Below are 27,747 nucleotides of genomic sequence, written 5' to 3' on the forward strand. Positions count from 1 at the left end.
AATTGTTCATCTAAATGATATATAGGTTGTGTTAGTTTAAACATTATGGTTTTAGGGCTGTTGTTATAAACGGCTGATGTTATTATGCTGCCTTCTACAGGAGGACTCCTGTGCTGGCTGGATATTTTGTGCTGGTTTATGCTGACACCTAGTGGTATGAATGCAAACAAAATTAAACCAGTCGCTTATGATGCTATTGTCGGGTTAATTTAAAGGGTAAGTTCACCCCAAAAATGAAAATTCTGTCAATGATTACTCGCCCTCATGTCGTTCCAAACACATGAGACCTTCGTTCATCTTCAGAACACAAATGAAGATATTTTTGATGAAACCTGGGAGCTCTCTGGCCCTCCATAGACACCAATGCAACTGACACATTCAAGGCCCAGAAAGGAAGTAAGGACTTCGTTAAAATAGTCCATGTGATGTCAGTGGTTCAACCTTAATTTTTTAAAGTTATAAGAATACTTTATGTGCGCAAAGAAAACATAAATAAAAAAATATTAAGTGATTCTTCTCCCCGAGTTACCATCTTCCGCCATTTTGGTACCACAACGCATGCACACGCTTTCCCAAGAACCTAATCAATGAGTATTTGATTATTTGATCAAAAAGTATTCTCGTAGCTTCGCCTAACACACAGACAAACAAGGAGCATTACACTGGGCCTTGTGGCTCGGAAGCAACTGTAACACAATGTTACAATTGCACCCGATGTTGCAGCCATGATAAAATTTCGTATGCTAGCTTGCCACGCCTATATTAGCATAGCTTGCTTTTTTTTTTTTTTTAATCAATTACCTAGAGATAAAATGTATGTACGTTTTATCTTTAGACAGCAGAATAAAAATACTGTATATCAAAAAAGGAACTTTCATACCGCAGAATCAGTATTTTGTTAAAAACTTCTGCCGAGGTGACATGATGGTGCTTCATTTTCACAGGCAGAGAGAGAATCCACTGAGCATGTGCATATTAAGTGTCATCATCACTCTAGCTTGCTACTGATTGAAGGAATTGAGTGAGTTACAATTGCCCCCGGTCTCCCCCTAAATGGTAAATGTCTGTAGGTCTAACGTTTCTATACTCTCGGGGAACAGGAAGTGTTTAATGTATTTGTTGGTATTTCTCACTGTTAAATGAACGAATGAATTGAGTAGAACGTGTAGCGTGAACGTTCTATGAGCCGCTTATGACGTCACAGTTGATGTTTGAACTGAATCCTCGACGGTTAAACTTGTGCTGCTTCAGTCTCACATCTGTATTACATCTGCTCTGCTGGTGAGTCGATGATAAACTCATTACTTCTCTAATGTTTTCAGACTGGGTTATTGATTTCATTTGCATATCAGTAATTATAATCGTTATTGTAGCTTCCATGTGAAGTGAATTAGAGCCAAATCATGTTTATCATTGTTATATAGATCTGTTTCCATGACACCCGAAGGGGCCAAGCTAAACCAGTAAATAAGCTATTTGTGCTTTTTAATAAACACTTTCAGATGACTTCACCTCCGTCCAAAACTTTTTGTTGCTTACATGGCTGAATAAATTATATAGGTTATAATTAAAATTCATTTGCAGTATGATGATACAGACACAAGGTGGCGCTCAGCATCTTGCCATTAACATTACACAGTAAACACACACAAAACAAGTGTTTTTGTGTCCTTATTAGAGAAAAATAGATCGAAAGTGTTATGTTATTGCAGTATAAAATAGCATTAATATATTCAATGTATTTATTTACCGAGTTGCACATTTTAATTCTTTTGCTGTAGGATTCTCCAGAAACGTTGCTGCAGAGTCAGAGATGCAGAAAAGTGATTCAGTCACTGCTAAGGGTTAATTACTCTCATCAGAGAGCAGGTAAGTGTAGTGGGAGAAAGTATTTCACTACAGCAGTGGATTTCAGTCCTGAGACTGTGTCAGATAAGAGACACGGACCAGGATTGAAAAACACTGCACTAAAGGATGAAAAAATACTACAAGTAAGTAAAGAGTTGTAGAGGACAGGTAAGAGTAATATAGTACATGTATGTGTTGTTGAGTAGAGTATATGTAAGTGTTGAATAGTACAAGTAAGAGTCGTGGAGTAAGTGTTGTATAGTACAGGTAAGAGTTGTGGAACACGTACAGGTAGGTGGTAAGTGTTGAAGAGCACAGGACAGTGAAGCGAAAGGTAGCTTCAATAGCCATTTAAGTTTAACCTCAAAAGATGCCGGACCACCATTGTTACTTACAATAATGCTTCCCAAACCCGTCCTGGAGCCCCCATCACTACACATTTTGTCTCTCAACTTACACACCTGATTCATCTCATAAGCTCATTTATAGTCATTGTAAGATCTCACTGTAAGATACACATAATGTGCAGGTTTAGGGTTCACAGGACAAATCTGACAAGCACTGACCTAGAAATTTCTCAGTGTAAGGCCATCAGTCATATTAGAGGCTTGAGGTTCGTCCCTGTGGTACCTGACTTGGCCATGCCTTTTGAGATACCTGTGGTGGCCGTCACTTTCTGAGGTCCCTGTGTTAGCCAATGCTCCCTGAGGTCTCTGTGAAGACCAATTCTGCTTGAGGTCTCTCCTGTCATGGCCAAAGCTCCCTGAGGTCCATTTCAATATTAGTAGTATGTTTGTATTCATAGCGTTCATAAAATGAAAAGTACACAGATGACCTACTACCGCTGATGTGATTCTGTGCAGTGAATTGCACTGAAGGGACGTAACCCATGCCGTAGGTCACATAACAGTACATATAGTATGTCCAGATTGCATTAATACTATACATATTTGTACTTTATTTAACATACTTTTCTAATGGTCATGAAGTAAGCTCTGTCATGAAGCAGTGGATGTCGTGGCCACTGCCCCTTAAGTCTCTTGTTGTGTCCCTAATGATGTTATAAACACTGTGTACTTACAGTACGCACTATGTCTTCTGCTGTCTGGATTTTACAAGGATCATATCCTCTCAAACAGCGCATTAACTTTTTTTTACTAACTGGAAGTATGCCTATGCCATTTCCCAGTTGAGGAAAAATGACTATAAACATTTCCCAGTTGAGGAAAAATGACTATAAATGCATAATGCACATAATTTCTACATATTAATGTTAATGTTAAAATATCCTTTTATGTCCAACAAAACCAGGCGTAATAGTTAAACTTTGCCTCAACTTTTGAGGTGCACAGGTAAAGCCTAATCAGCTCTCAGTTCGGCATGCACAACTCAGACTTAAATGACCACAGGACCATGGCCAACATACAGGTGCATTCAGGGCAGTTGCTAGGGGGTTGTAGAGTACAGGTAAGAATTGTGGAGTGCAGGTGAGAGTTGTAGACTAAAGGTAAGGGATGTGGAGGAAATACAGGTTAGAGTTGTAGAATACCAGTAAGTCCTGTGAAATAGAAGTAACAGTTATAGAGTACAGGTAAGTCCTGTGAAATACAGGTAAGGGTTATAGAATACAAGTAAGTCCTGTGAAATACAATTTGGCATTGCAGAGTACAGGTAAGTCATGTGAAATACATGTAAGAGTTGTAGAATACCAGTAAGTCCTGTGAAATAGAAGTGAGAGTTGTAGAGTACAGGTAAGTCCTGTGAAATACATGTAAGAGTTGTAGAATACCAGTAAGTCCTGTGAAATACAACTAAGAGTTGTAAAGTACAGGTAAGTCCTGTGAAATACAGGTAAGAGTTGTAGAATACCAGTAAGTCCTTTGAAATAGAAGTGAGAGTTGTAGAGTACAGGTAAGTCCTGTGAAATACAGGTAAGGGTTATAGAATACAAGTAAGTCCTGTGAAATACAATTTGGCATTGTAGAGTACAGGTAAGTCCTGTGAAATACATGTAAGAGTTGTAGAATACCAGTAAGTCTTGTGAAATACAACTAAGAGTTGTAAAGTACAGGTAAGTCCTGTGAAATACAGGTAAGAGTTGTAGAATACCAGTAAGTCCTGTGAAATAGAATTGAGAGTTGTAGAGTACAGGTAAGTCCTGTGAAATACAGGTAAGGGTTACAGAATAGAAGTTAAGTCCTGTGAAATACAAGTAAGAGTTGTAGAGTACAGGTAAGTCCTGTGAAATACAGGTAAGAGTTGTAGAATACCAGTAAGTCCTGTGAAATAGAAGTGAGAGTTGTAGACCACAAGTAAGTCCTGTGAAATACAGGTAAGAGTTGTAGAATACCAGTAAGTCCTGTGAAATAGAAGTGAGAGTTGTAGAGTACAGGTAAGTCCTGTGAAATACAGGTAAGGGTTATAGAACACAAGAAAGTCCTGTGAAATACAATTTGGCATTGTAGAGTACAGGTAAGTCCTGTGAAATACATGTAAGAGTTGTAGAATACCAGTAAGTCCTGTGAAATACAGGTAAGAGTTGTAGAATATCAGTATGTCCTGTGAAATACAAGTAAGAGTTGTAGAGTACAGGTAAGTCCTGTGAAATAGAGTTTAGAGTTGTAGAATACCAGTAAGTCCTGTGAAATAGAAGTGAGAGTTGTAGAGTACAGGTAAGTCCTGTGAAATACAGGTAAGGGTTATAGAATACAAGTAAGTCCTGTGAAATACAATTTGGCATTGTAGAGTACAGGTAAGTCCTGTGAAATACATGTAAGAGTTGTAGAATACCAGTAAGTCCTGTGAAATAGAAGTAAGAGTTGTAGAGTACAGGTAAGTCCTGTGAAATACAGGTTAGGGTTATAGAATATAAGTAAGTCCTGTGAAATACAAGTAAGAGTTGTAGAGTACAGGTAAGTCCTGTGAAATACAGTTAAGAGTTGTAGAGCATCAGTAAGTCCTGTGAAATACAGGTAAGAGTTGTAGAATACCAGTAAGTCCTGTGAAATAGAAGTGAGAGTTGTAGAGTACAGGTAAGTCCTGTGAAATACAGATAAGGGTTATAGAAAAGAAATTAAGTCCTGTGAAATACAAGTAAGAGTTGTAGAGTACAGGTAAGTCCTGTGAAATACAGGTAAGAGTTGTAGAATATCAGTATGTCCTGTGAAATACAAGTAAGAGTTGTAGAGTACAGGTAAGTCCTGTGAAATAGAGGTTAGAGTTGTAGAATACCAGTAAGTCCTGTGAAATAGAAGTGAGAGTTGTAGAGTACAGGTAAGTCCTGTGAAATGCAGGTAAGGGTTATAGAATAGAAGTTAAGTCCTGTTAAATACAATTAAGAGTTGTAGAGTACAGGTAAGTCCTGTGAAATACAGGTAAGAGTTGTAGAATACCAGTAAGTCCTGTGAAATAGAAGTAAGAGTTGTAGAGTACAGGTAAGTCCTGTGAAATACAGGTAAGAGTTGTAGAATACCAGTACGTCCTTTGAAATAGAATTGAGAGTTGTAGAGTACAGGTAAGTCCTGTGAAATACAGGTAAGGGTTACAGAATAGAAGTTAAGTCCTGTGAAATACAAGTGAGAGTTGTAGAGTACAGGTAAGTCCTGTGAAATACAGGTAAGGGTTATAGAACACAAGTAAGTCCTGTGAAATACAATTTGGCATTGTAGAGTACAGGTAAGTCCTGTGAAATACATGTAAGATTTGTAGAGTACAGGTAAGTCCTGTGAAATACAGGAAAGGGTTATAGAATAGAAGTAAGTCCTGTGAAATACAAGTAAGAGTTGTAGAGTACAGGTAAGTCCTGTGAAATACAGGTAAGAGTTGTACAATACCAGTAAGTCCTGTGAAATACAAGTAAGAGTTGTAGAGTACAGGTAAGTCCTGTGAAATACAGGTAAGAGTAGTAGAATACCAGTAAGTCCTGTGAAATACAAGTGAGAGTTGTAGAGTACAGGTAAGTCCTGTGAAATACAGGTAAGGGTTATAGAACACAAGTAAGTCCTGTGAAATACAATTTGGCATTGTAGAGTACAGGTAAGTCCTGTGAAATACAGGTTAGAGTTGTAGAATACCAGTAAGTCCTGTGAAATAGAAGTGAGAGTTGTAGAGTACAGGTAAGTCCTGTGAAATGCAGGTAAGGGTTATAGAATAGAAGTTAAGTCCTGTGAAATACAATTAAGAGTTGTAGAGTACAGGTAAGTCCTGTGAAATACAGGTAAGGGTTATAGAATAGAAGTAAGTCCTGTGAAATACAGGTTAGAGTTGTAGAATACCAGTAAGTCCTGTGAAATAGAAGTGAGAGTTGTAGAATACAGGTAAGTCCTGTGAAATGCAGGTAAGGGTTATAGAATAGAAGTTAAGTTCTGTGAAATACAATTAAGAGTTGTAGAGTACAGGTAAGTCCTGTGAAATACAGGTAAGAGTTGTAGAATACCAGTAAGTCCTGTGAAATACAAGTAAGAGTTGTAGAGTACAGGTAAGTCCTGTGAAATACAGGTAAGAGTTGTAGAATACCAGTAAGTCCTGTGAAATACAGGTAAGGGTTATAGAATAGAATTAAGTCCTGTGAAATACAAGTAAGAGTTGTAGAGTACAGGTAAGTCCTGTGAAATACAGGTAAGAGTTGTAGAATACCAGTAAGTCCTGTGAAATAGAAGTGAGAGTTGTAGAGTACAGGTAAGTCCTGTGAAATACAGGTAAGGGTTATAGAATAGAAGTAAGTCCTGTGAAATACTGGTAAGGGTTATAGAATAGAAGTAAGTCCTGTGAAATACAATTAAGAGTTATAGAGTACAGGTAAGTCCTGTGAAATACAGGTAAGAGTTGTAGAATACCAGTAAGTCCTTTGAAATAGAAGTAAGAGTTGTAGAGTACAGGTAAGTCCTGTGAAATACAGGTAAGGGTTATAGAATATAAGTAAGTCCTGTGAAATACAAGTAAGAGTTGTACAGTGCATGTAAGTCCTGTGAAATACAGGTTAGAGTTGTAGAATACCAGTAAGTCCTGTGAAATAGAAGTGAGAGTTGTAGAATACAGGTAAGTCCTGTGAAATACAGGTAAGAGTTGTAGAATACCAGTAAGTCTTGTGAAATACAGGTAAAGGTTATAGAATAGAAGTAAGTCCTGTGAAATACAAGTTAGAGTTGTAGAGTACAGGTAAGTCCTGTGAAATACAGGTAAGAGTTGTAGAATACCAGTAAGTCCTGTGAAATAGAAGTGAGAGTTGTAGAGTACAGGTAAGTCCTGTGAAATACAGGTAAGGGTTATAGAATAGAAGTAAGTCCTGTGAAATACTGGTAAGGGTTATAGAATAGAAGTAAGTCCTGTGAAATACAAGTAAGAGTTGTAGAATACCAGTAAGTCCTGTGAAATAGAAGTGAGAGTTGTAGAGTACAGGTAAGTCCTGTGAAATACAGATAAGGGTTATAGATTAGAAGTAAGTCCTGTGAAATACAAGTAAAAGTTGTAGAATACAGGTAAGTCCTGTGAAATACAGGTAAGAGTTTTAGAATACCAGTAAGTCCTGTGAAATAGAAGTAAGAGTTGTAGAGTACAGGTAAGTCCTGTGAAATACAGGCAAGGGTTATGGAATAGAAGTAATTCCTGTGAAATACAAGTAAGTTACACAGCAAAATAAATTATTTGGATTTATGTCATGAATGAGGCATTGCAGTCTAAATTGAATGTACTGCCTCTTTACATTGTCTTGCGGTAGTCAGTAGTTGCATTCTTGACAAGCAAATGCCTCTTATGAGATAATTCATTATAATGATTCAAAAACATACAGATCAGTCAGCGTAGTCTGAATCACGTGCAAATTACTCTTATGATTTGGTTATTTTAATAAATCATTAAAAAAAAAAACTTATGAGTTACCAGTTTAAAAAAAGTCTGATGAACCTTTCACTTAATTAAGTTAGTTAAGTACAATAAACTCACTATAACATACAGTATACAGCAAAAGCAGTGTCTGATTCATGAGCAAATGTCAGAGAGCTTCATTGTCCAGTTCCAGCGCCATATCCAGTATCATATTGTAGCAATAAAACAAACAACAAATAAACAATGTAAAAATATTTTTGAATAACGAGTGATTCTTCCACAATACACAAGTGTCCACTGTTGTTTCATAAGAATGCAGAAATGTGCTCAGATTGTATTTTATTAACATGAGGATGTGATGAAAGATTAAAAGAAATGACACAATTTCACACAATTACTAACTAGTTTATTCTGACTGAATTTTCATGCCATTTAAAATTTGGTCCAGATATCTGATAGAAAATCAGGGTATATTTTCATTATTTTACTTTTTATTTTAATAATTTTAAATTGAAACAATGAGCTGACTGTAACTGCAGTCTCATAGTTATGTTTGGCATATCTTATACTCACTCTTTGGTCTGCTATAAAAATTAAAATCCAAACTATACCCTTTACAAAAGTGTGTAACGCCCTTCTATACAGTGAGATAATATATATTATAAGATAATATTTATAAATAAGATACAGTTGATAATCTATATCACATGACCTATGCCCCTTGTCTTTTCAGTGTATTACTGATGGCAACATGATGCTTTTTATATACAAACTACGCTTTTTCCATGTCAGTTTTAAAAGTTTTTATGAATTTTATGAACACATAGTGTTTTACGCCTACTATATAGTAGGGAAGGAGATACAAACACATTTACACAGGCCCCACAACTTTATTAAAATATATACAGAACCAAAATTCCTATGACTGTACATGAAATGTTATAAAACATTTTGCATAAAAGCATAAAGAATTGTGCATGCATAATCGTTCAGATGTAGATAAACAAAAACAGTGACAGTAACAAGAAATCATTGGGCTAAAAGTGACTTAAAAGTGCAAAAAAGAACAGGAGTGTGTCTCAGATATCATCCTCAGTGACCAGGCAGTAAAAATCAGTGCGTGCTGCGTAGTTCCTCGAGCCGAGGTCAGACACATCTATTTCTGAGTGTTTGGGTTCAGCTGTCACACCTGGACCTGCAGGAAGCACAGGAGCTCTGGAGGGAAGGGTCTTGTAGATGGGAAAACGCAAACCTGTGAAGGAAACACATTTCATATTTACAATTGAATGTTATAGTTTATGTTGCTGTGGCACTCTCGTACACTGAAAAAAAAGTGGTTGCAATCAATTTATTTTAGCTAAATTTTAATAAATTTAGTTGACTAACTTTCAACATTTTTTTTTTAATAAACTGTTTGCAACCACCTAACTTAAGTGTAAATGCATGTCAAAGACTGACAGAAGAGAAGAAATTGTTGAATAAAGTCGTTAATATTGTTTTGGCAGTGGCTATTTGCACTGTAAATAGCGATATAGGCTATTTACACAAAGTACAAATAGCAATACAGTAGATGCTATTTACACTAAGTGAAAATAGCATATTTTCTTAGAGAGATGCTATTTACACAGTGCAAATTGCAGTATTTTTTAGCGATATGCTATTTACACTAAGTGCAAATAGATATAGATTCTATTTACACTGTTAAAATATTATGATTTTATGCTATAAATAGCATGACAACTTATTGCAAATAGTGGCAATTATTTGCACCTTTAGTATTGTAATACATTATAAAACAGTATGCAACAATAATGTATTCAGTGTAAATTATCTTTTTAATTCAAATTATTAAACGGATGCCACCTTATTGGGACAATAAAGCCCTCATTACACCTACCCAACATACTTCATTTTCACTGTTTTGATTATTTCCTCCATTCTTATTGAAAATAATTGCCTTTCCGATGTGATATGAGATTTGAGAAGGGGAAAAAAAAGTTCATCAAAAGGCGGGTTCGAAAAAAGACTATGTCACACACTTTACCAACTATGCCACTGAAGCTGACATTCAATGGCAGTCTTTTGCAGTGTTGACTAGCCCAATCACACGTTAGTGGGCGGAGTTAGTGTAAATAGCCTCTACCAACAATGCAGGCTATTTGCACTACTCCTTTTGTTTTCTTTGCACACAAAAAGTATTCTCGTAGCTTCATAACATTATGATTGAACCACTGATGTCACATGGACTATTTTAATGATGTCCTCGCTATCTTTCTGAGTCTTGAACATGTCAGTTGCATTGCTGTCTATGGAAGGTCAGAAAGCTCTCGGATTTCATCAAAAATATCTTAATTTGTATTCCGAAGTATTACGGGTTTGGAACAACATGAGGGTGAGTAATTAATGACAGAACTTTCATTTTTGGGTGAACTATCACTTTAAAGGAAGCGTAATCCAGATCAAATGTCACTGTTGGAATGAAACTGAATGAAGATAAACTGAAGAAGCACATTTCGTACCCAGATCTCCTGCAGGATCGGGGTCCGCTCTGCAGTCCAGGTAATCGGGCTGCTGCGTGAGCATGGGATCTTTATCACCCTGCAGCAGAGTCTGCGGATCGCCGGCAGATTCCCTGTGAAACGTCACCTTGTGCGGCATCGCCAGTGCCAGCTCCTTCCAGAAGCCTGAAGAAGGGGTCTGTGGGAAGGGAATGAGAATGTTTAGGCTTGTTTAACCCTGAATCTAAATCTCTCAGATGTATTGAGCACTGTGAGGGTCTGACCATGGAGTGTGCGCCCCAGGTGATGGTCGTGATTCGGGGCTGGTGTTGTCTCAGCTGGTGACTGATGTCCTGGCTCATTCGCTTCTGCTGCGACTGAAATATGATGAAGATGGGCTTCCTCGACAGCTCCATCAAGTGCCACAAACCCTGTCTGAACATGAAACAGCATCTAACATTAAAGCTCATATGTTTCCTAATCTTTTGAAATAGACTGATGTACTATGAAAATATATTTTAAAAACTTCTAAGAAGAAAATGTAATAATAACGTAGGGTGGGACCTAATTTTACTCTCTCAAATTTGATTTGATCATAAGAGTGTGAGAACATGTTAGGTCACTATTATTGGTTAATATTATTCTTCCCGCCCACATGGCTTTGGTTAAATCAACAGAAGAGAAAAGTTGTTTCAGAGTCAGAGGAAGTTTTTATATTTTGTTAAAAGTTTGTTTCATAACGAAAAGATTGTGAAGGATTTTCATCGCAAAACATATTTCTTTGCACTACAACAAAATAATCATGGACAATGAGATATTTTTTAATAAAAAAAAAGAATACAATAATATATTTATTAATTTAAAAAGTAAAAAGGATGAATTTTAATGTTATTTACTAGTTTGTTTTGAAAATAAATTCATTTATTGGTTAAAAAAAGAATCCTAGAATCCTAACCCTACTCCATGTATTTACTTTGTATTACCAGAACTTTCTAAGATAAATACACTATAAGTACATGTAAGTACACGTACTGTAAAATAAAGTGCAAACGTAAAATGTGTCTTTTTAGTTATGGCCACTGAAGCTACGTACTGTATATATGTGTATATATATATAAGCAGGGTGGAATGGGAGAAAGTATAAACAACGCGAAGTAATGCAAATACACTATATGTTACCTAAAGTTGGTCGTGCACCACTCCTGCTCCAGGTATGACTGAGAGAGAACAACAATCACCCGGCGACAGCGGCTAATGTTCATCAGCAGCTCTGCAGACGGCTCTGAGCATGACACACACATGTAATATAAATCATCTGCTTTCAAATTTTCTACAGGTTTATTGCTTTATAATCTCTAACTTAATATAGAACTTTATGCATGTATATTATGCACTGTTTATTTAATAGATTTCATATAAAATTTCATTCGTGAGATTTACCGGCTCCAGGAAGGATGTTTGTGTCGTTGAGCAGCACTTTATGACTGTACTTGTTCTCCAAATGAGGTTTCAAGATGAAGTTGACAAATTTCCTGTCATTCTCATTGCTGACATATGAGATGTAGGCGTCATACATTTTGCCATCTGACAGCAAAAAAATCATCATGAAATGCAATATGTAACCACAGATGATGGGGGCTTTTACATACAGAATGCAGACTAACCATTGAGCTCATACTCTCCGTAAATGTTCCTATACCACAGTTTAAAGTTGAGTCTGCACTTGGAATAGACCACCGCTGCCAGAGCGAGCACAAGCAGCAGGACCACTGACGCCACCACTGACCCAGTGCGACTTGGGGATTCTGTCCATAAAAGATGGGATCACCCTTATTATCAAGTACACAGAAAGAATCTGAATACATTTCACACTTTATATTAAAATTTTAGAGCATTTGTAAGGATAAATGGATGAATGAAGAATATGAGAATTAGTAGGCAATATTAAAAGACTAAAGTAAATCATTTGTTTCTTACTGTATTCCTTTACGTTGAATTGGGCTGTGCTGTTCCTCACCACGCAGAAATACACACCAAAATCAGCCTGATCTGTCAGGGTCAGTGTTAATTCACTGCTCTTAATAATGTGACCCTCATCAGGGTACCTGCCAAGTGTTTACATTACATTTATTAGAGTGAGGAATACTGAACAATATTTTGACTTAAACTAGTTAATTTTTCAAGCATTATTATCAGCTGTGTTCAAAATAGCATACTACTCATAGTATTTCACTAGTAAGTGTACTACACAGAGTATGCAAAATGTATGCATTCAGAGAAAACTGATGATGTACAATGCCAAAATATGCTATATACAACAAGAGTACACTGTGAGGTGCATACACTATGTCCCACAATGCGATCTGGTTGACTTAAAACTGTCCCTAAATTGTGATTAATTTCTGTAATAACATCTGTAATTACATTTTTAACCAAACTCTTAAACCATAACTCACACTAAAACCACCCATAAAACCTACCCATACCACCAAACCGTATCCCACCTCAATAGCAGCAAAAATGTTTTGCAATACAATATAAACACAATAAGTATGTTGTACTTATTTTCTGATGTAAGTACATAGCAGTTAAGCCCACCTAATATAAAGTGGGACCACTGATTATTTAATTAAATGGCGAAAAGAAACTCCTTTACAGAAAATTTCGTTTAAAATGAATTTAAAACAAGCCAATTTTTATTTCCAACAAACATGGGTGGCTTCTGCTGAAATAAATGAGAAAAATCTCACAATCCAAACTTTTTTCATCGCAGTTCTTAATTTTATATATTACAAGTCAGACTTTGTTTCTCGCAATTCTAAGAACAAATTGTGAGATATAAACTCAGAATTATGAAATGTAAACTTTTTACTCTCAAAAACGTTAAATTGCGAGATATTAACTGAATCCTGACTTTTTTCTTTCTTGAGTTTACATCTCACAATTCTGACTTTGTGTCTTGCTATTCAAACTTTTTTACTCAAAATTGCACGATGAAATCGCAAATCTGACTTTTTTCAAGAATTCTGAGTTTGTCTCGCAATTCAGAAATAAAATCGCAAAAACAAAAACTTTTTCTTACAATTCAATTTTTTTCTTGCAATTGCAAGTTTATGTCTTGGAATTCTGTTCATATTTTGTAATTCTCAGAAATGCAAAAAAGTAATACTAATAAAAAGTTGCAATTACCTTTTTTTTAATTTTCCTTTTTTTATGATTCTCTGACGCAAACATGCTGCCATAGTTTACTGCACAATATGCAGTAGGTTAGTATTTAGAACACAGCCATAGTGATTAATTTCACACTAAAGTTACTAAATCTCTTTCATGCGTTTCCACAATATTTTTATATACATATACGTATATGATAGACATATACGATACATATACACTGCCTATATTCAGTATTTGCCACTGTATTGCATCATATACCCACCAGTCTTTTACATTTTCAGAGTAGGTGAGGTTGGTAAGCGGTGTGCCATCTTTTATCCACTCCATGTGGTCTTTGCAGTGTGAATCGGTGTGGTTTAAACCTATGGAGGCTGTGCAGGTGAGGACCACGCTGTGGCCAAGCGTCGCCGAAACCGACTGAGTTTGATCATGCTTGAACTCTGGAACGCTGCTACAAGGCGGATCTTTGTTTTGAGAGGGAAAAACCAAGAAATAAGTGAGTATCAGTGTGTAACAATGGATAAAACTTCACTTTGTGCCAAGTAAACTGCTAGATTCTAGATACAGGTAGATGTGGCGCTCAGCTAAAAACAATGACTTCTTTATTTGGGGTAACCTTGCTTGAGTCTTGTGGAGGATATCTAATGTCAGGAGAGATGAGTGAAACTCTATTCTGACCCACAGGTGAGGCTGTTTCTCATCAGCACTGCTTCATATTCCCATGTTTGAGAAACATTTCTACATGTGCCAACATGGATATGGCATTTTATGCTATAAAATGGAAATGGGTTCATAAAAAGTTCATTTAATGGTCATTCATTATGAAAGCTCGGCTGGTGATGTGTCCATCAAGGAATCCATTGATAGAAATCACTGCCAGCATAAATATTGTATACATGTAGATTCCCGGGAACATGGTTGGGAAATTCCAGCATGGGCAGAGTTTGGAAGTAGGTCCATAAATCCTTCAACCAACAAACTTTGGGACTGGTTGTATCAGTCATATGCAAGATAATCAGGTCAGGACAGTCAGTTTGACCTTTGACAAACACATGATCTCTGAGGATTTGAGGTAGGACAGTTGTTAATTTGTTTCTATGTGATGTGATAGAAAACACCTTTCCAAGAAATGCCTTGGAAAAGGGAAGTGAGGAAAGAAATAGCCCAGACCCTCCCTAATGAGCGGTTTAATAACAAATCCAGTGACCCCGCAGGTCAGCTGTGGCATAAATGACAAGCAGCAAGTGATCAAATGTGATTTCGATTTCATATGTAACAGTAGGGCTGAGATATAACCTGAAAGTATACTTATACCGTATACTGTTGGCCTACTGATATTTTTATGTGCACACTAGAGTATCGCTACAGTGCATGAAGTAAATTTCATCATCAGAACAGAACTTGGGTACTTTACATGCAAAGCCAGATTTTTCTAACCATGTATGCTCAGCTCACACAGCACTTTGAATTTTTTGTCGGTAATAAATTTGTCCACAAGATGGCGAAAAAGAAAATGAAGAGGCCAAACAATAACAAACTACTGGAGATACAACAAATGAAAAATAGACACTCGTTATTTGTTTTTGTTTTTTGGGGTGGGGGGGGGGGGGGTTCAGAGATAAACGCAATGAGTACAAAGTATTTTTGTCGCTCTTGACATTGCAAGAGAAATAATGTAAACACTGAACAAGGAAACTATTGCACACGCTATTAAACGTTAAATAAGCTATTTTATTAAATCATAAGTACAGTTTGAAAGGTTACGTGTTTAGCGTTATGTATACGCTAAGTATTTGCGTTAAAATTGAAGTATACCTTGGGCTTTACTCTACTCTTTGGGCTTTACTCTACATTGTAAACAGTTTGCCGCTTAAGTCCTCAGGTTTAGTAGAAGGGATTTACAATATCCAGTATGTTATCAGTAATTGGGTATTTATTTTTATTTTTTTATCAGTATTGGTCAATATCAGTTGTGTAATTGTACGCACTTGACATTTAGAATACCTTTGCCGTCATCTACTGTTCAATTAAAGTTTTAATTTTAACTTTAATTTATAACTTTAAGATAATTTAAAAACGTGCGATCACATTACAGAAATTTCGCGGACAAAAAAGGTCCATTGTCTATAATCTATTGACCGTGCCTTTTCCATACTGTACATTTTAATATTGTGATGACTATCAACTTTAAAAACATTTAGTTTATGTGTTTTATTTTAAATTCATTTAGACAAAATAGTATAGAATTTTAATATTGTTCATTTATCGGTTATTGGTCATATGATTATCGGTGCTGCATCCCAATTTTTTAGTATACTAGGTTTAGCAGGTTAAGTATGTAGAGTGTGCTTGCAATATCCCAGCCCAGCATTTGCATACTTGTGTAAAGTCATGTTTTTTAGGCCGAGGAATCTAATAAAACTGTTTTAGTGGGCAATCTATGATGTAAAGTCAGATGAACTGTATATCCATTATAAAATGTTTCCACCTTCAACCAGTTCTTAAAGCTGACATTTAACAGCTCATAACTTCGATATCCAGATAGATATAAAGTATCCATGCAAAACTGAAAGTACAGAACTAAATTTGCATGTATTCAAAGCAAGAAGGAAGAAACAATAGCAAGTATTTCCTCTAAATCAAACTGGTAGAGCACAGTGCTGTCAAAGATGCGACAGGCAATGAATATAGTGATAAATTAATATCTAGAAAACACTGTATTGTAAGTGCCTTTTTACAAATATGTCAGCTAGACTAATAATGTCAATGCCAAGGATTCAGAGGCAGGAAAAGACTAGCAGAAGAAGGAAAGCAGTGTTATGAAAGCAAATACTGACCAAAGCAGAACATACTCTTGTTCCAGAACAAGTTTACACTGCAGTGCTCACTTCCATGTAGTGAACAATGTAGGTCAATCACATGATGTATCACAGATGCTTTACATACACACAAAAAAATGGCAAGATGTGAAAGCTCATATATGCAGAAGAGCGATATGTGTATCATCATCACAAAAGGTTTGACAAATGCTTTATGCTGTATAAATGCATTTGATAGGATTTTACGGTATTACTATATAACCTATCACATGGGTTATAACACTAGTCACAACTATTTAAGGGTAATTACAACTATTTTTAATATCTTTGATCCATCAGCACTGAATAGTCATTATTGCACCACATCTTTTCACTGTGTAATGTTTAAGTAAGATCACTGTTCAGCACAGCAGCCAGTAACTTCATTCAATCATTAATCAGGAGCAGCTGAGCTAAACAAAGTTCCCATTACAGGTTGAGAGGGTTTTATCCTGGTAGACAAACAAGGTACCGAATTAATGCTTGCATGGATGAGATGAACACTATTAACCAGAAAAACAGCTTCAATGTAAGGGGTCATCAGGCCATCATCATATATTTGTTATGTAAACATGAGAAATAATAAAACTACAGTGATATACGTAAAGGCTGCACCATGTTCTTACAAGAGGAGTTTTCAAATGTTCAAACAGGGCAAGTTGTCACGGTTTAAATAATCACTTAAAATTCATTACAATATTTGACATTTTTGTAAATTTGTATTGTACTGTTTCAGGATTTAAGTTTTTTTTTTTTTTTACTGTTTCACTTTTATACATTTCCCTTAAAAAAAACTATATTTTGTGACAACAGGCTCCACAAAAGGTCAATGTATAAAATGAACCATATCTTTTTACAGAGGCAATAGCCGTAAATATAAAAACATAATTTTGTAGAAAATGCTTTATTATTTTTCTACACAGAAATTGAAAAACACTAATATTCACTATAGTAAAAATTGACAACTAGCCCGCGCTAGATAGATAGATAGATAGATAGATAGATAGATAGATAGATAGATAGATAGATAGACTTACCCGCAGACTGAGTAAACGCGAGACATGTCAGATAGAGAATCAAAAGACCACGCCGCATCTTAGTCCTCTAATAAATCCTTTCATTCGAGTAAAACAGCTCGTGTCATTAATTTAACAAACTCAGGCAGAGACTGGAGGTGACATGTCTCGCGGAGCAGCTGCATGTAAACGCGGAAGGTTAAACAGAATAGAATCACTGTACTGGGAATACAGGGTCACGTGGTCCAGCTTACCTGAGTTCTTCTCTGAACAGGTACGCAGGCGTTCACATACAGTAGACTCGGTCTCGTGCGAAACGCTACGCAACGTTCAAAAACGCCTGTCTGACGCGTGTGTACATTACCAGTAACTAAAAATAGAGCAGACGTCTACAGAACAACGTGAAGCAGGACAGGAGGAACCGACACTGCCGAAAACAGCCTGGTAACCTTTATAGCCAACAGCAAACACAAACTGACATGCAAAATAAATACAGTAAAAATATACATGCAATATATACATCATAAAGACTGGGGATAATGTAAATATCAAGTTGTTTATTTCGCTGCATTGTAAAGCATATAGAGTCAAGAAACAACTGAAGATCATGTTCTTGTGAATGAATCATGTCCATTACTTGAGAGTTTTTGTAGACAAAATATGGCAAGAAATTATTTTCTTCAAACATTATTCTTTTCTCAGCATATACACAGATATATCCATAAATAAGTATTTCTACCTTCAAGAAATAATATATTAACTCACATTTCATTCCACTAAAAATGACAACTAAAACATTTTACAGATTTCTTTTTTCGCCCTCTTTTTGCCATAACCATCATGGCTGCTCCATCTCCTACAAACAGATTTTCCGTAAGCCATTCGTGTTTTAAACAATATGCAATAAAAGTCATAAAGAAAAAGTGGAGAATAGACGTCTTGAGACACACTTCTCAACTCGTGGCATTGGACACTTCTTTAAAATTCAACATTTCAAGTGTATTCAGTTTTAGATTATAATTAATAATAAAGCAAAAACAAGTTTTTTTAAAAAAAAATTTCAGTTGCTGCTGCTGTACAAATCAGAGTGGCACTAATTTCTATATAAAATGATTCTTCTCATGGCAGCTAGGCTGAAAATTAAAACATATTGGCCAAGTTATTCATAAAAACATTTGGGTAACCCTTTATAATTACTTCCATGACTATAATAAATCCATAACAGACAGTATTAAATAAGCATATAATGTTTAACAGAATGTTATTTTATAAGGTCCATTAGTAGCATTTCATAATCATCTTAGAAGTGATTCAGATATCAATTCAATTTCTAAATTAAACAAAATATGTAATAATATGCAGTTGATTATTGTATCGTAATTTTAATAATTGCCATTACTTAAATATTGCACTTGCTACATTGGGTATTCTATTTCGTTTGCGTTTATTTCTATTATTTTATACATAATAATTTAGATTTTTTTGATAATGAATCACGATTGATTGACTTCATACTTGAATGTAAATGAACTGCTGGTCTGTTAACTATTATATGCCATTTGTCATTAATTCTCACACTGGATCGGTTTATTTTAGTGTCTATTTTCAAATAGCCGTGTACTGGTGGATAATATATATGGCGTTGTAATTTTGGTTTGGTGGGAGACGAAGAGAGAATAACAAAACATATAGAAACACTGTCCTAGACAAACACTCTCATGACTATCTGACAACTACATTTAATAAACTAAAGCCTCTGAAGAGATTCTGAAATGAAAACTCAATTCAACCCACTTCATTTTTTCTTCCACCAACATTTCTGACCAGCAGTACCTTATCAACACATTTTTCCCCCTGCAAAAAGCATTAAAATATTTAGATTTCAAATTACAGTCCTTTTTATAATTAACCATTAAGAATAAAAACATACAAAAATGTGATTTGACAGTATTTTACACAATCATATTCTTTTAAAAACTGTATAAATATGAAAACATTTAAACTCAGTTCCACATCAGCTCATCGTCCAGTAGAAGAGTTTTGCACCAAATATAGGAGAGATCAATATTAAGGGCATATCCAGCTCTGGCTTGGGTTTATGCACCTCTTGGCAAAAGTCCAGTCAGATTTAATCCGTACGTCAAGTAATGGATATTTCGATTGCTGCTGAATGCCTGTTTTGTTGTATCTAGTGGTTGGACTTGTAGTGCAGTGAGTCACAGTGAGGCGTCAGAGATTGCATTAGCTTGTGTATCTTTCTCATGCCAAAGCTGAAATCATCACACGTTCAGTAGATGTTGATCTCTGTGGCTCGTGCTGTCGTCCATCTTCAGGTCACCTCGGTGAGGGTCTCTTGTAGTATCCTCTGTGCCAGTGTAATAATGGCAATGTCAAACATTTCTTGATGTGCTCCAGTTCGGCCTGCATACGATCTCTCTTCAACGCCAGGTTGTGCTTCTGAGCCAATAGGTCCTAGTTATGGGGGAAAGAGGGAAAACATACATTGTTTAAACAATATTTACTCAAATTTGACAAAATAACCCATTGACAATTGGTAGATTTCAAAGCTGACACAAGGGTGCGCTATTGCTGCTGTGAGTGTGATTGTCCACAAAGCCAAATATCAGGCAAGAGTGTGTTTCCTGTTCAACGACACAGTAACTCGCTGCTTAACCACATTGCGATGGATCGTTGGAGAAATTAAAGCTGCTGTGCGTAAGTTTTGCCTCTTTGTCGCCATCTCTGTTTGAAACCTGCAATTGCAGCTATTTGCGCAATTATCTTCCTTGCGCAGGTTGTGCGTTTAGCGCGGATGAATCTAATGTTTTGAGGAGCATGTGTGGATACTGTACTTAGGAATCATAGCCTACTGTACGTCTTGGAATATATGACCCAAATAAGAATTGTCACCGGATATTGTCATCTAAACAAATCTGTCACTTTTGTTCTGACCAATTGAGGAAAAAAGCATTATAATAAATTGCGCTACCAATTGTGATTAAATCTAACGATCACTTAGCTCATGTCACATCAAACCATGCAAATTATTATTATTGTTATATACTTTATTATTATTATTATTGAATATTGAATATTATTATTGAATACAAACAATAGAAAATACAAATGCAATATATTTTTACCCTCATGCTATGAGAAAGCTGTTCGGCTGTGAGAGTGAGATTGTAATGCTGCGTCTCCAGACGTCTACACTCGCTCTGGAGAACTTTCTGCTCGATACTTTTCTCTGAAAGAGAGATAGACAGTAAAGAGAGAGAAAGACAGGTGAGCAATACACAATAATCATACAGCAGAATGCAAACATGCACTCCAAAAAGCCAATATTCCGCAACCACAGACAATTCAAAGCAGCCTAAATGTGCGTTTAACATTATCTGGCAAATTTTCAAGGACGAAATCAAGAAATTCATGCAATTTGGTGCAAGGCCGAAAAGTTTCCTAACACAGACTCCCAACAGGTTCAAGCTGCTCAGGCAAATTTGCTGCTTTTAGGGGTGCACAATAAATATCGACTTTCGAAAGAACCGACTTTACTGATGAGATGCGCATTAATTATCGGCCGATATTTATCGTGCATCCCTAGCTGCTTTGGTGCTTGGTTTGAAAGTGACACACTGTTCACTGTTTATCCAAATAATGTCCATCAACGTACCCTCCATGTACTCCCCGTACGCCTCAAATATCGACTCAATCCCCCTCCATCTGGGACCGAACGACTCCTCTTCCTCGTCTTCATCCGAACTGATGCCCTCCTCGGCTGAGAAGTCGTTCCTCACGCCTGGAGACTCACGTTGGGCTGATATATGGCAGGAGTGGCCATTGCTCTGGCCGTTAGGGAGTTTGTTTACTGCCCTCTGGAGGCCTGGAGGTGGAAGCGCAGGAGGCTCAAACTGCTCACTCGCTCCACCTGTTGGGATATAAAATGCAAAAAACATTAAGCAAAACATCTCTGGATGTATTTCTTAAATTTGACTGTAGAGGGAGCCATCGTCACCTTTCTGTTTCTGCTGGGATGTTTGAGAGGACTGCAGCACGGACTTGTGGAAGTGTTGTGTGAACTCCTCAGAGTTTATTCGCTCCCAGCTGGGGGGTTTCGGTGGCGGGTCTTTGGGTCGGGCGAGGGGCTGCGGAGCGCTGGCCTGCAGGCTCGGGTCTCTTCTGCTCGGGGACGTCAGGTTGGGTTGGCCTTGAGCGTGGAGAGGAGCCAGTGGTGGTGGGTCTAGAGGCAGGTGATGGTTTTCGGACAAGTGATTTTGGGGTTCAGGGTGAACATTACTGACTGACTGATTGAGATGCGGGACAGCTGTATGATGGGAGAAAGCAAAGAGTCTGAAATTTTCGTATGTGTTTTTTGCAGTTTTATCATATTCGTCATCCTTTCCTATCAAAATGCTTGCTACGAATGTGAAAACGCAGAAAATCGAACTTGGTCCAATTTTATTTTTTATGACGGACGAAAGTTTCTGAGGCAGTGTGTAAACGTGACACAACATGAGGACATATTTATTTTTTAACGTGAGAAAATGTAAACTAAATCCTTTGTTTAAAGCTGTATCTGAATGTGTTGTTCTTACCAGACACTGAAGTGGCCGGGCTGGAACAGGGCGTATCTGTAGCATATCTGAGGGTGTCCAGGGTAACAGTCTTTTGTTTGATGGCTTCCAGCACGTCCATGATCTTCTTATTCTCTGACGTAAAATAAAAGAAGAAATAATTCATTGGACCACACTCTATTTGTCAAATTGTAATGCACTTAGACTTTAAAACAAATCTGAATAATCAAAATTATTCTCGTGAAATATCTTATTCAATAAAGCAAATCAGTTTTAATGAACTAATAATAATAAAGAAAATTACTCAAGTCCCAGGAGTTCCTGCATGTTCCGTAAGATACTGAAAGTTATAAATATTCAAAATTATATATATATATATATATATATATATATATATATATATATATATATATATATATATATATATATATATATATATATATATATATATATAAATTAAAATGTGTATATTTATATTTACATAAATTGTAAATGTTTATATGTTTTTTTTATTTGACGTTTTATATTTATTTATTTATAATTACATTTTATAAAATGCTTGGTATTTTATTTTAAATTAGCAAAATAAATATTCAGTGTGTGTGTGTGTGTGTCTATTTATAATATTTTATTTATTTATAATATATAAAGTATACAATATAATATTTATATAACAGTCAATCTTACAGAATATTTATTTTATAATTAATTCTATATATAGATGTTTATAAAAACATTACTATATTCACACACATTTTATTTACAATTTGAATTTACATTTCTTATAATTATTCATAATCGCATTTTATAAAATGTGGTATTTTACCTTTTTAAAATAGCAAAATAAATATTCAGATTAAAAAAAAAAATATATATATAAATATATATATAAACATTAACATTTAAATTAAGTATACATTACATATTATATAATTATAAAAATATTTATATTTATTAATAAGAAATGTATTTATTAATGTATGTATTTTATATTATTATTATTTACATTTTACATAAAATAATTTTTATATTATTTATATTTAAGTTTAAATGATTAGATAATTATTAGGTATAGTTCTCTAGCCTCTTCAGCACTGGCAATGTGACTGTGACAGTATTTAGTGTGTGTGTGTGTGTGTGTGTGTGTGTGTGTGTGTGTGTGTGTGTGTGTGTTTACGTACTTTGTCTTTCTTCCTGACTGACATGGCTGAGGCTGAAGATGCTGAGGAAGTGTTTCTTGTCGTCCAGCTCCTCCGTGCGGTCCATCTCCTCCGGAGTGAAGCGTGTGCTGAGCGGAGGATGAGGAGGAGATGGAGTCTTACGTTTATTCGGCACTGCTGAGGGTGAAGGGACTCGCTCCTGCAGCATCCTCCTCCTCTTCCTCCTCTTCATCTCCAGCAGCTCATCGCGCTTAGAGAGCGTCGTCAGTCCAAACAAACACAGAAACTCTGTCTTCTGCAGAGAGAAACACAGTGACTGTGAGAGAGTGCTATGAAATACTAGCTTTTCTGAGTATTGGGGTTCCTAGCATGACTGTAGCTGTTCATTCAGTAGTGCTCGCTGCTGTTGTCATTGACTGATGAAATGTGTGAGTGTACCTCTGAAGACGCGTCCAGTTTGAGAGGAGGCTGCTGAGCGACTCTTCTCAGATGAGCTCGAACTTCCTCCTCATCGCTCTCATCATAAGAGTCGTCTAATTCATAGTAATAACCTGAAGATTATTACAAAACAACTGAAAGACACGATACGGATGGATGGAGGAATACATTTGAGTACAGAAGCAGATATATATCGGTTACTGCTGGATATTTGATTGTCCAGCTTACTGTATTTCCTCTGTTCTTATATTAGATGACCTTTGCCATCATCTAACGCTCACTTATCTTTACAGTTACTAATAATTTAATAACACTGTTGTTACATGTAAGCTTTAGCTAATCTTAAAATGAATATTGACTTGTCTTTCTATACAGTCAAATATTGTGATGCTTAAATTTAATTCAAAATATGGTCATATTTTAATATCAGCTATAACAAAAAAAATGTATGGTTTATCAGCATCAGATAGAATTTTGACATCTGTTAAATTTAATCCTTAAATAATTTAAATACAAAAACCTAAATATGAACAAAATATATAAATAAAACGTATATATTTTATAATATATTTACAAACTAAATACATAAAAAAGTTAAATTAATTATATCGATAAAAAAAAAAACTATAATACTGGCCAAAATAACTGATATGATTTAGTGAATATAATCACTAAATATAATATATATATATATATATTCTAAATATAATCACATAATACACCACTATTTTTTTCTACCTTTTATACAACTTTTCACAATCTTTATATATTATATAAAATTTTTATATATATATATATATATATATATATATATATATAAGCTTTAAGCATATTAAATAAATAAACAAATAAATACACACACACACACACATATTCTCCATCTTCAGAAATTTCTTTCTGGCAAATAAGTAAATAAATATTTATTTATTCTCCACCTTCAGAAATCTTGACTGATTAAAAAAATAAAATAAAAATAAATAAATGTATACTTTCTCCACCTTCAGAATCTTTCTGATTGATAAATATTTTTACTTAATTTTTAGAAATGATAAATCTGATAAATAAACCAATTAATAAATATTCATACTTTCTCCACCTTCAGAACTCTCTGAGCTAGATAAACAAACAAACAAACAAATATTCATACTTTCTCCACCTTCAGAACCCTGTCTGATAGATAAATTGATAGGCATCTTAAGGAATAAGCTGAAGTTTTGTTTAACAGTCTTGTCTTCTACTGCGTACCTTTCTCTCTGGCTTCGCTGCGTTTCTTCTCCTCCAGGTCAAGCTTGCTGACGAGTCTCCTGTGCTGCTGGAGAGCCTGGTCGTACACCATCATGGGGTCTGTCCTGTCCAGAGCCGGCCCCTGGGGTGGCCTGCTGTCTGACTGGGAGGAGGCGGGCCTCTGCTGGCTCTGGCCACTGACCCGCCTGACGTCCTCCTCTGGAGGTTTTGGTCTGCTGTGGCCTGAGTAAGGGTGGATGTGGGACAGAGGGCGGTCGGAGGGCGAGCGGAGGAGGGAGACGGGGTTCCAGAAGCTGCTGGGTGCGGGAGGAGAGGGGTGCTGGTCCCGAGGAAGAGGTTTGGGGGTGATGAGAGGCGGCGGAGCTCCCAGAGGCGGAGGTATGTCTCTGACACCCGCGCCAAACCTGAAACACACAAAACATTTCTACAGAGCACCACTAGAGGACAGTGTCATCACACGCCACAGGAACAGATGGGGTGTGCCATACTGACAAAAATCACAGGTTTATGCTTGTCTTGGACAGATGAGTAGACTTCCGAAGCTTTTCATAGTCTTCATTTTCTGTGCAATATTCATTTCACAGTACTTTTACACTCTGAGGCAATATACTGTATGTCCCCATAAACTGACTAACTGACTTTTAAGGGGCATTTTTACCTTGATCCACCTTATTCTTTAACGCAGAAGTAAGCCTATGGGTGAGACTCCTGGTTCATTAGCTGCTATAGAGAATTAACGAGAAGAATATCACAGTGCAGTAAACGGTAAAGCTGTTTCCATTACAAACCAGTGTGTTCATAATTATGATAATATAATAAAATAATATGGCAAAACACACCAATTTGCAATTTCAAGCATCAAAACAGCTAAAAATAGCTGGATGCAGATGAGACCAGAAGCTAGACCCATAAAATTTACAAAGGGGCACGCTCTCTCTTATGGGAAGAAAAAGGTGGATAAGGGCAATTTTTTGCCAACTTAAATTGATTTCAAAGTGACATTTTTACCTTTATAAAGCCCTTTTTTGCCACCTTAAATTTACTTTTTAACACGTATTTTTTTACGTTTATAAGGGCATTTCTGCCACCTTAAAATTACTTTTTAACACGTATTTTACCTTTATTTACAAATGTTCTACTCTTTTTAGATGTATCCATTATCTTTTGTCAACTTCATTTACATTTATTCAATGCATTGATTTGGAACAATAAAACTCTGTAGACCAATCAAATAAAATCATATAAACAAAATCCATTTTTTTGCACAGGATTGACACAGAAGCAGCATCCGAAGTGGTATTCAGATGTATTTACACTGTAATTACAATAGCATAAATAATGCTGTGAGATTAATATTGTAAAAATTATTATTATTTAAAATTTTTAATTATTTAGAATTTTCAGTTATGAAATTATTTTAGAGTTTATATTTTAAATATGATACATAAGTATCAATTTAAACCTTGTATAATCTGTTAAATTAAACAGTTAAATTTAATATATAAAATTAAACAAATTATCCGCCCTCAGGCCTCTGTCTGACAAATAAAATAATACAAAAATAAACAGAAATACATTAAATAAATATATTTAAATACGACTAAATCTGGCGGTAGATGACAGCAAGTCACTGTCTTAATGAGTGAGTCACTGAGTCATTTATTCAACCGATTCGTTCAAACGGTTGATTCAGTCAAGAACAGAGTGGTTTTTATGAACGGATCAATGAATCATTGATTCATTTAAAAACAGTGATTCATTCAGGCATTAAACATACTGAGTTTTTTAAACAAAATGTAGTACAATATTAACTTGATGAATTTAGAAATAATTTAATATTACATTTGCATTTGCACTGATATTCAAGAAAGCATACATTTTTGCCTTCATTTGTTGAGTTTTGGGGTTATTCCAACAACAACAACTGCTATATTATCATCGTAGATGATACATGTGGCATAAAACATGTGATTTGATGTTTGGCTGGAGTTTTCACCGACCTGTGAATCTCTCTCTGATCTGTTGGTTCCTGCTGCTGAAACTCCTGGCCGTGTCTGTCCGCTCTCTCCACCTTCAGTGCTCTCTGTCTGCCGAGCCATCTGTCCTCCTCCTGCCGCTGGAGCATCATGGGAGACACCATGGGCCGGTGGCTCTTCCCAAACTGCACGCTTGAGGAGAGGCCGGGACCTGAGGTTGAGATGGATGAAAGACCTCCTGAGGATGAGTATGGACCGGACTGAGGCGTGAACAGCGGCGTTTCTTTGGTTTTGTCTGCATCGAGAGATGACAGATGCATAGATGAATAAACATGTGCTTCTCAAAGTGCAAATGTTTCATTAATATGTATTAAATATACTAGAAGGACCAAAATAGCAACGTCTTCTATGACACATTGTTATGAAGAAACACCGTAGTTCTTACTAAAAGCTTTTATTTTTATATTTTCAGTTTTCATTTTAATTTTAGTTTTTGTTCTAGTAATTTTATGTGATTTGGCCTTATTTTTTTAATATAAAAAATATTTGTAATGTTATTTTATATAGCTTTAATTTATTTTTTATTTTATTTTTAGTAATTCCAGTATTTCAACATTAAACTTATTTTAGTTAGTTGCCAAAGCAACATTTCTAATTTCTTTTTTTTTTCTTTTTTTTTGTGTGTAAATTTAAGTAATTTTGTTAAATGCATTTTTACTCATTTTTCTAAGCTATATTTCTCTTTAGCTTTATTTATTTTATTTATTTCAGTTTAAGTTTACTTCAGCTTAAATATATTTATTTCAGTTGCCAATTCAGATTTGTACATTTTTAAAAAGTTTTTTCATCAGTGTATTTTTAAATATTTCTATTTGAATTCTATTCTTTCTATTTATTCTATTTTCTATTATTACTTCAGCTTAACATTTTTAATTTCTAAAGTGTTTTTCGTACATTTAGGTTTTCTCTCCAATTAAAATGTATATTTTATTTTATTTCCAATCTCTCAATTGACGAAATCTACCTTTAAGAGTTTTAGTTTCATCAGTTTTCTGAACTGAACGAATGCATCTGAGCGGATCCTCAAACCATTTCAAGTAGTTTATGCGTGTGCATGAGGGTGTTTTCATCATGAAT

The 27,747-nt window shown here is 35.6% G+C and overlaps 2 protein-coding genes across 2 annotated transcripts in view; both read right to left on the minus strand.

Annotated features, from left to right (window-relative positions):
- Window positions 1-8,384: 8,384 nt before the first annotated feature.
- Window positions 8,385-17,441, minus strand: LOC109070341 (single immunoglobulin and toll-interleukin 1 receptor (TIR) domain). The gene is made up of 9 exons (XM_019086920.2): window positions 17,239-17,441; window positions 13,606-13,807; window positions 12,147-12,274; window positions 11,834-11,974; window positions 11,610-11,753; window positions 11,349-11,451; window positions 10,454-10,604; window positions 10,191-10,368; window positions 8,385-8,923 (listed from the first exon to the last, which is right to left on the minus strand). The coding sequence occupies exons 1-9, from the start codon at window positions 17,294-17,296 to the stop codon at window positions 8,751-8,753; spliced, it is 1,278 nt and encodes a 425-aa protein (XP_018942465.1). The 5' UTR covers window positions 17,297-17,441; the 3' UTR covers window positions 8,385-8,750.
- Window positions 17,442-18,275: 834 nt separating this feature from the next.
- Window positions 18,276-27,747, minus strand: part of gse1a (Gse1 coiled-coil protein a) — a 40,741-nt gene continuing 31,269 nt past the window's right edge. The window contains exons 8-16 of the mRNA XM_042752730.1: window positions 26,635-26,905; window positions 24,635-25,038; window positions 23,390-23,502; window positions 22,973-23,246; window positions 21,813-21,926; window positions 21,233-21,541; window positions 20,891-21,145; window positions 20,361-20,464; window positions 18,276-19,689 (exon numbers count right to left, since the gene is read on the minus strand). Coding sequence (XP_042608664.1) covers window positions 19,552-19,689; window positions 20,361-20,464; window positions 20,891-21,145; window positions 21,233-21,541; window positions 21,813-21,926; window positions 22,973-23,246; window positions 23,390-23,502; window positions 24,635-25,038; window positions 26,635-26,905 — 1,982 coding nt within the window. The 3' untranslated portion in view covers window positions 18,276-19,551. The remainder of the gene's footprint in view (window positions 19,690-20,360; window positions 20,465-20,890; window positions 21,146-21,232; window positions 21,542-21,812; window positions 21,927-22,972; window positions 23,247-23,389; window positions 23,503-24,634; window positions 25,039-26,634; window positions 26,906-27,747) is intronic.

This window comes from Cyprinus carpio, chromosome B25, assembly GCF_018340385.1.
Source record: "Cyprinus carpio isolate SPL01 chromosome B25, ASM1834038v1, whole genome shotgun sequence".
Lineage (NCBI taxonomy): Eukaryota > Metazoa > Chordata > Actinopteri > Cypriniformes > Cyprinidae > Cyprinus > Cyprinus carpio.

Excerpts from the sequence above, each read along its gene's own strand:
- LOC109070341 (XM_019086920.2), bottom strand. The coding sequence starts at position 17,296 with ATGCGGCGTGGTCTTTTGATTCTCTATCTGACATGTCTCGCGTTTACT. Across the intron at positions 11,754-11,833 it reads CGGAGAGTATGAGCTCAATG|ATGGCAAAATGTATGACGCC; the intron begins GTTAGTCTGCAT and ends TTTTGCTGTCAG. Across the intron at positions 8,924-10,190 it reads CGATCCTGCAGGAGATCTGG|GTTTGCGTTTTCCCATCTAC; the intron begins GTACGAAATGTG and ends TTTCCTTCACAG.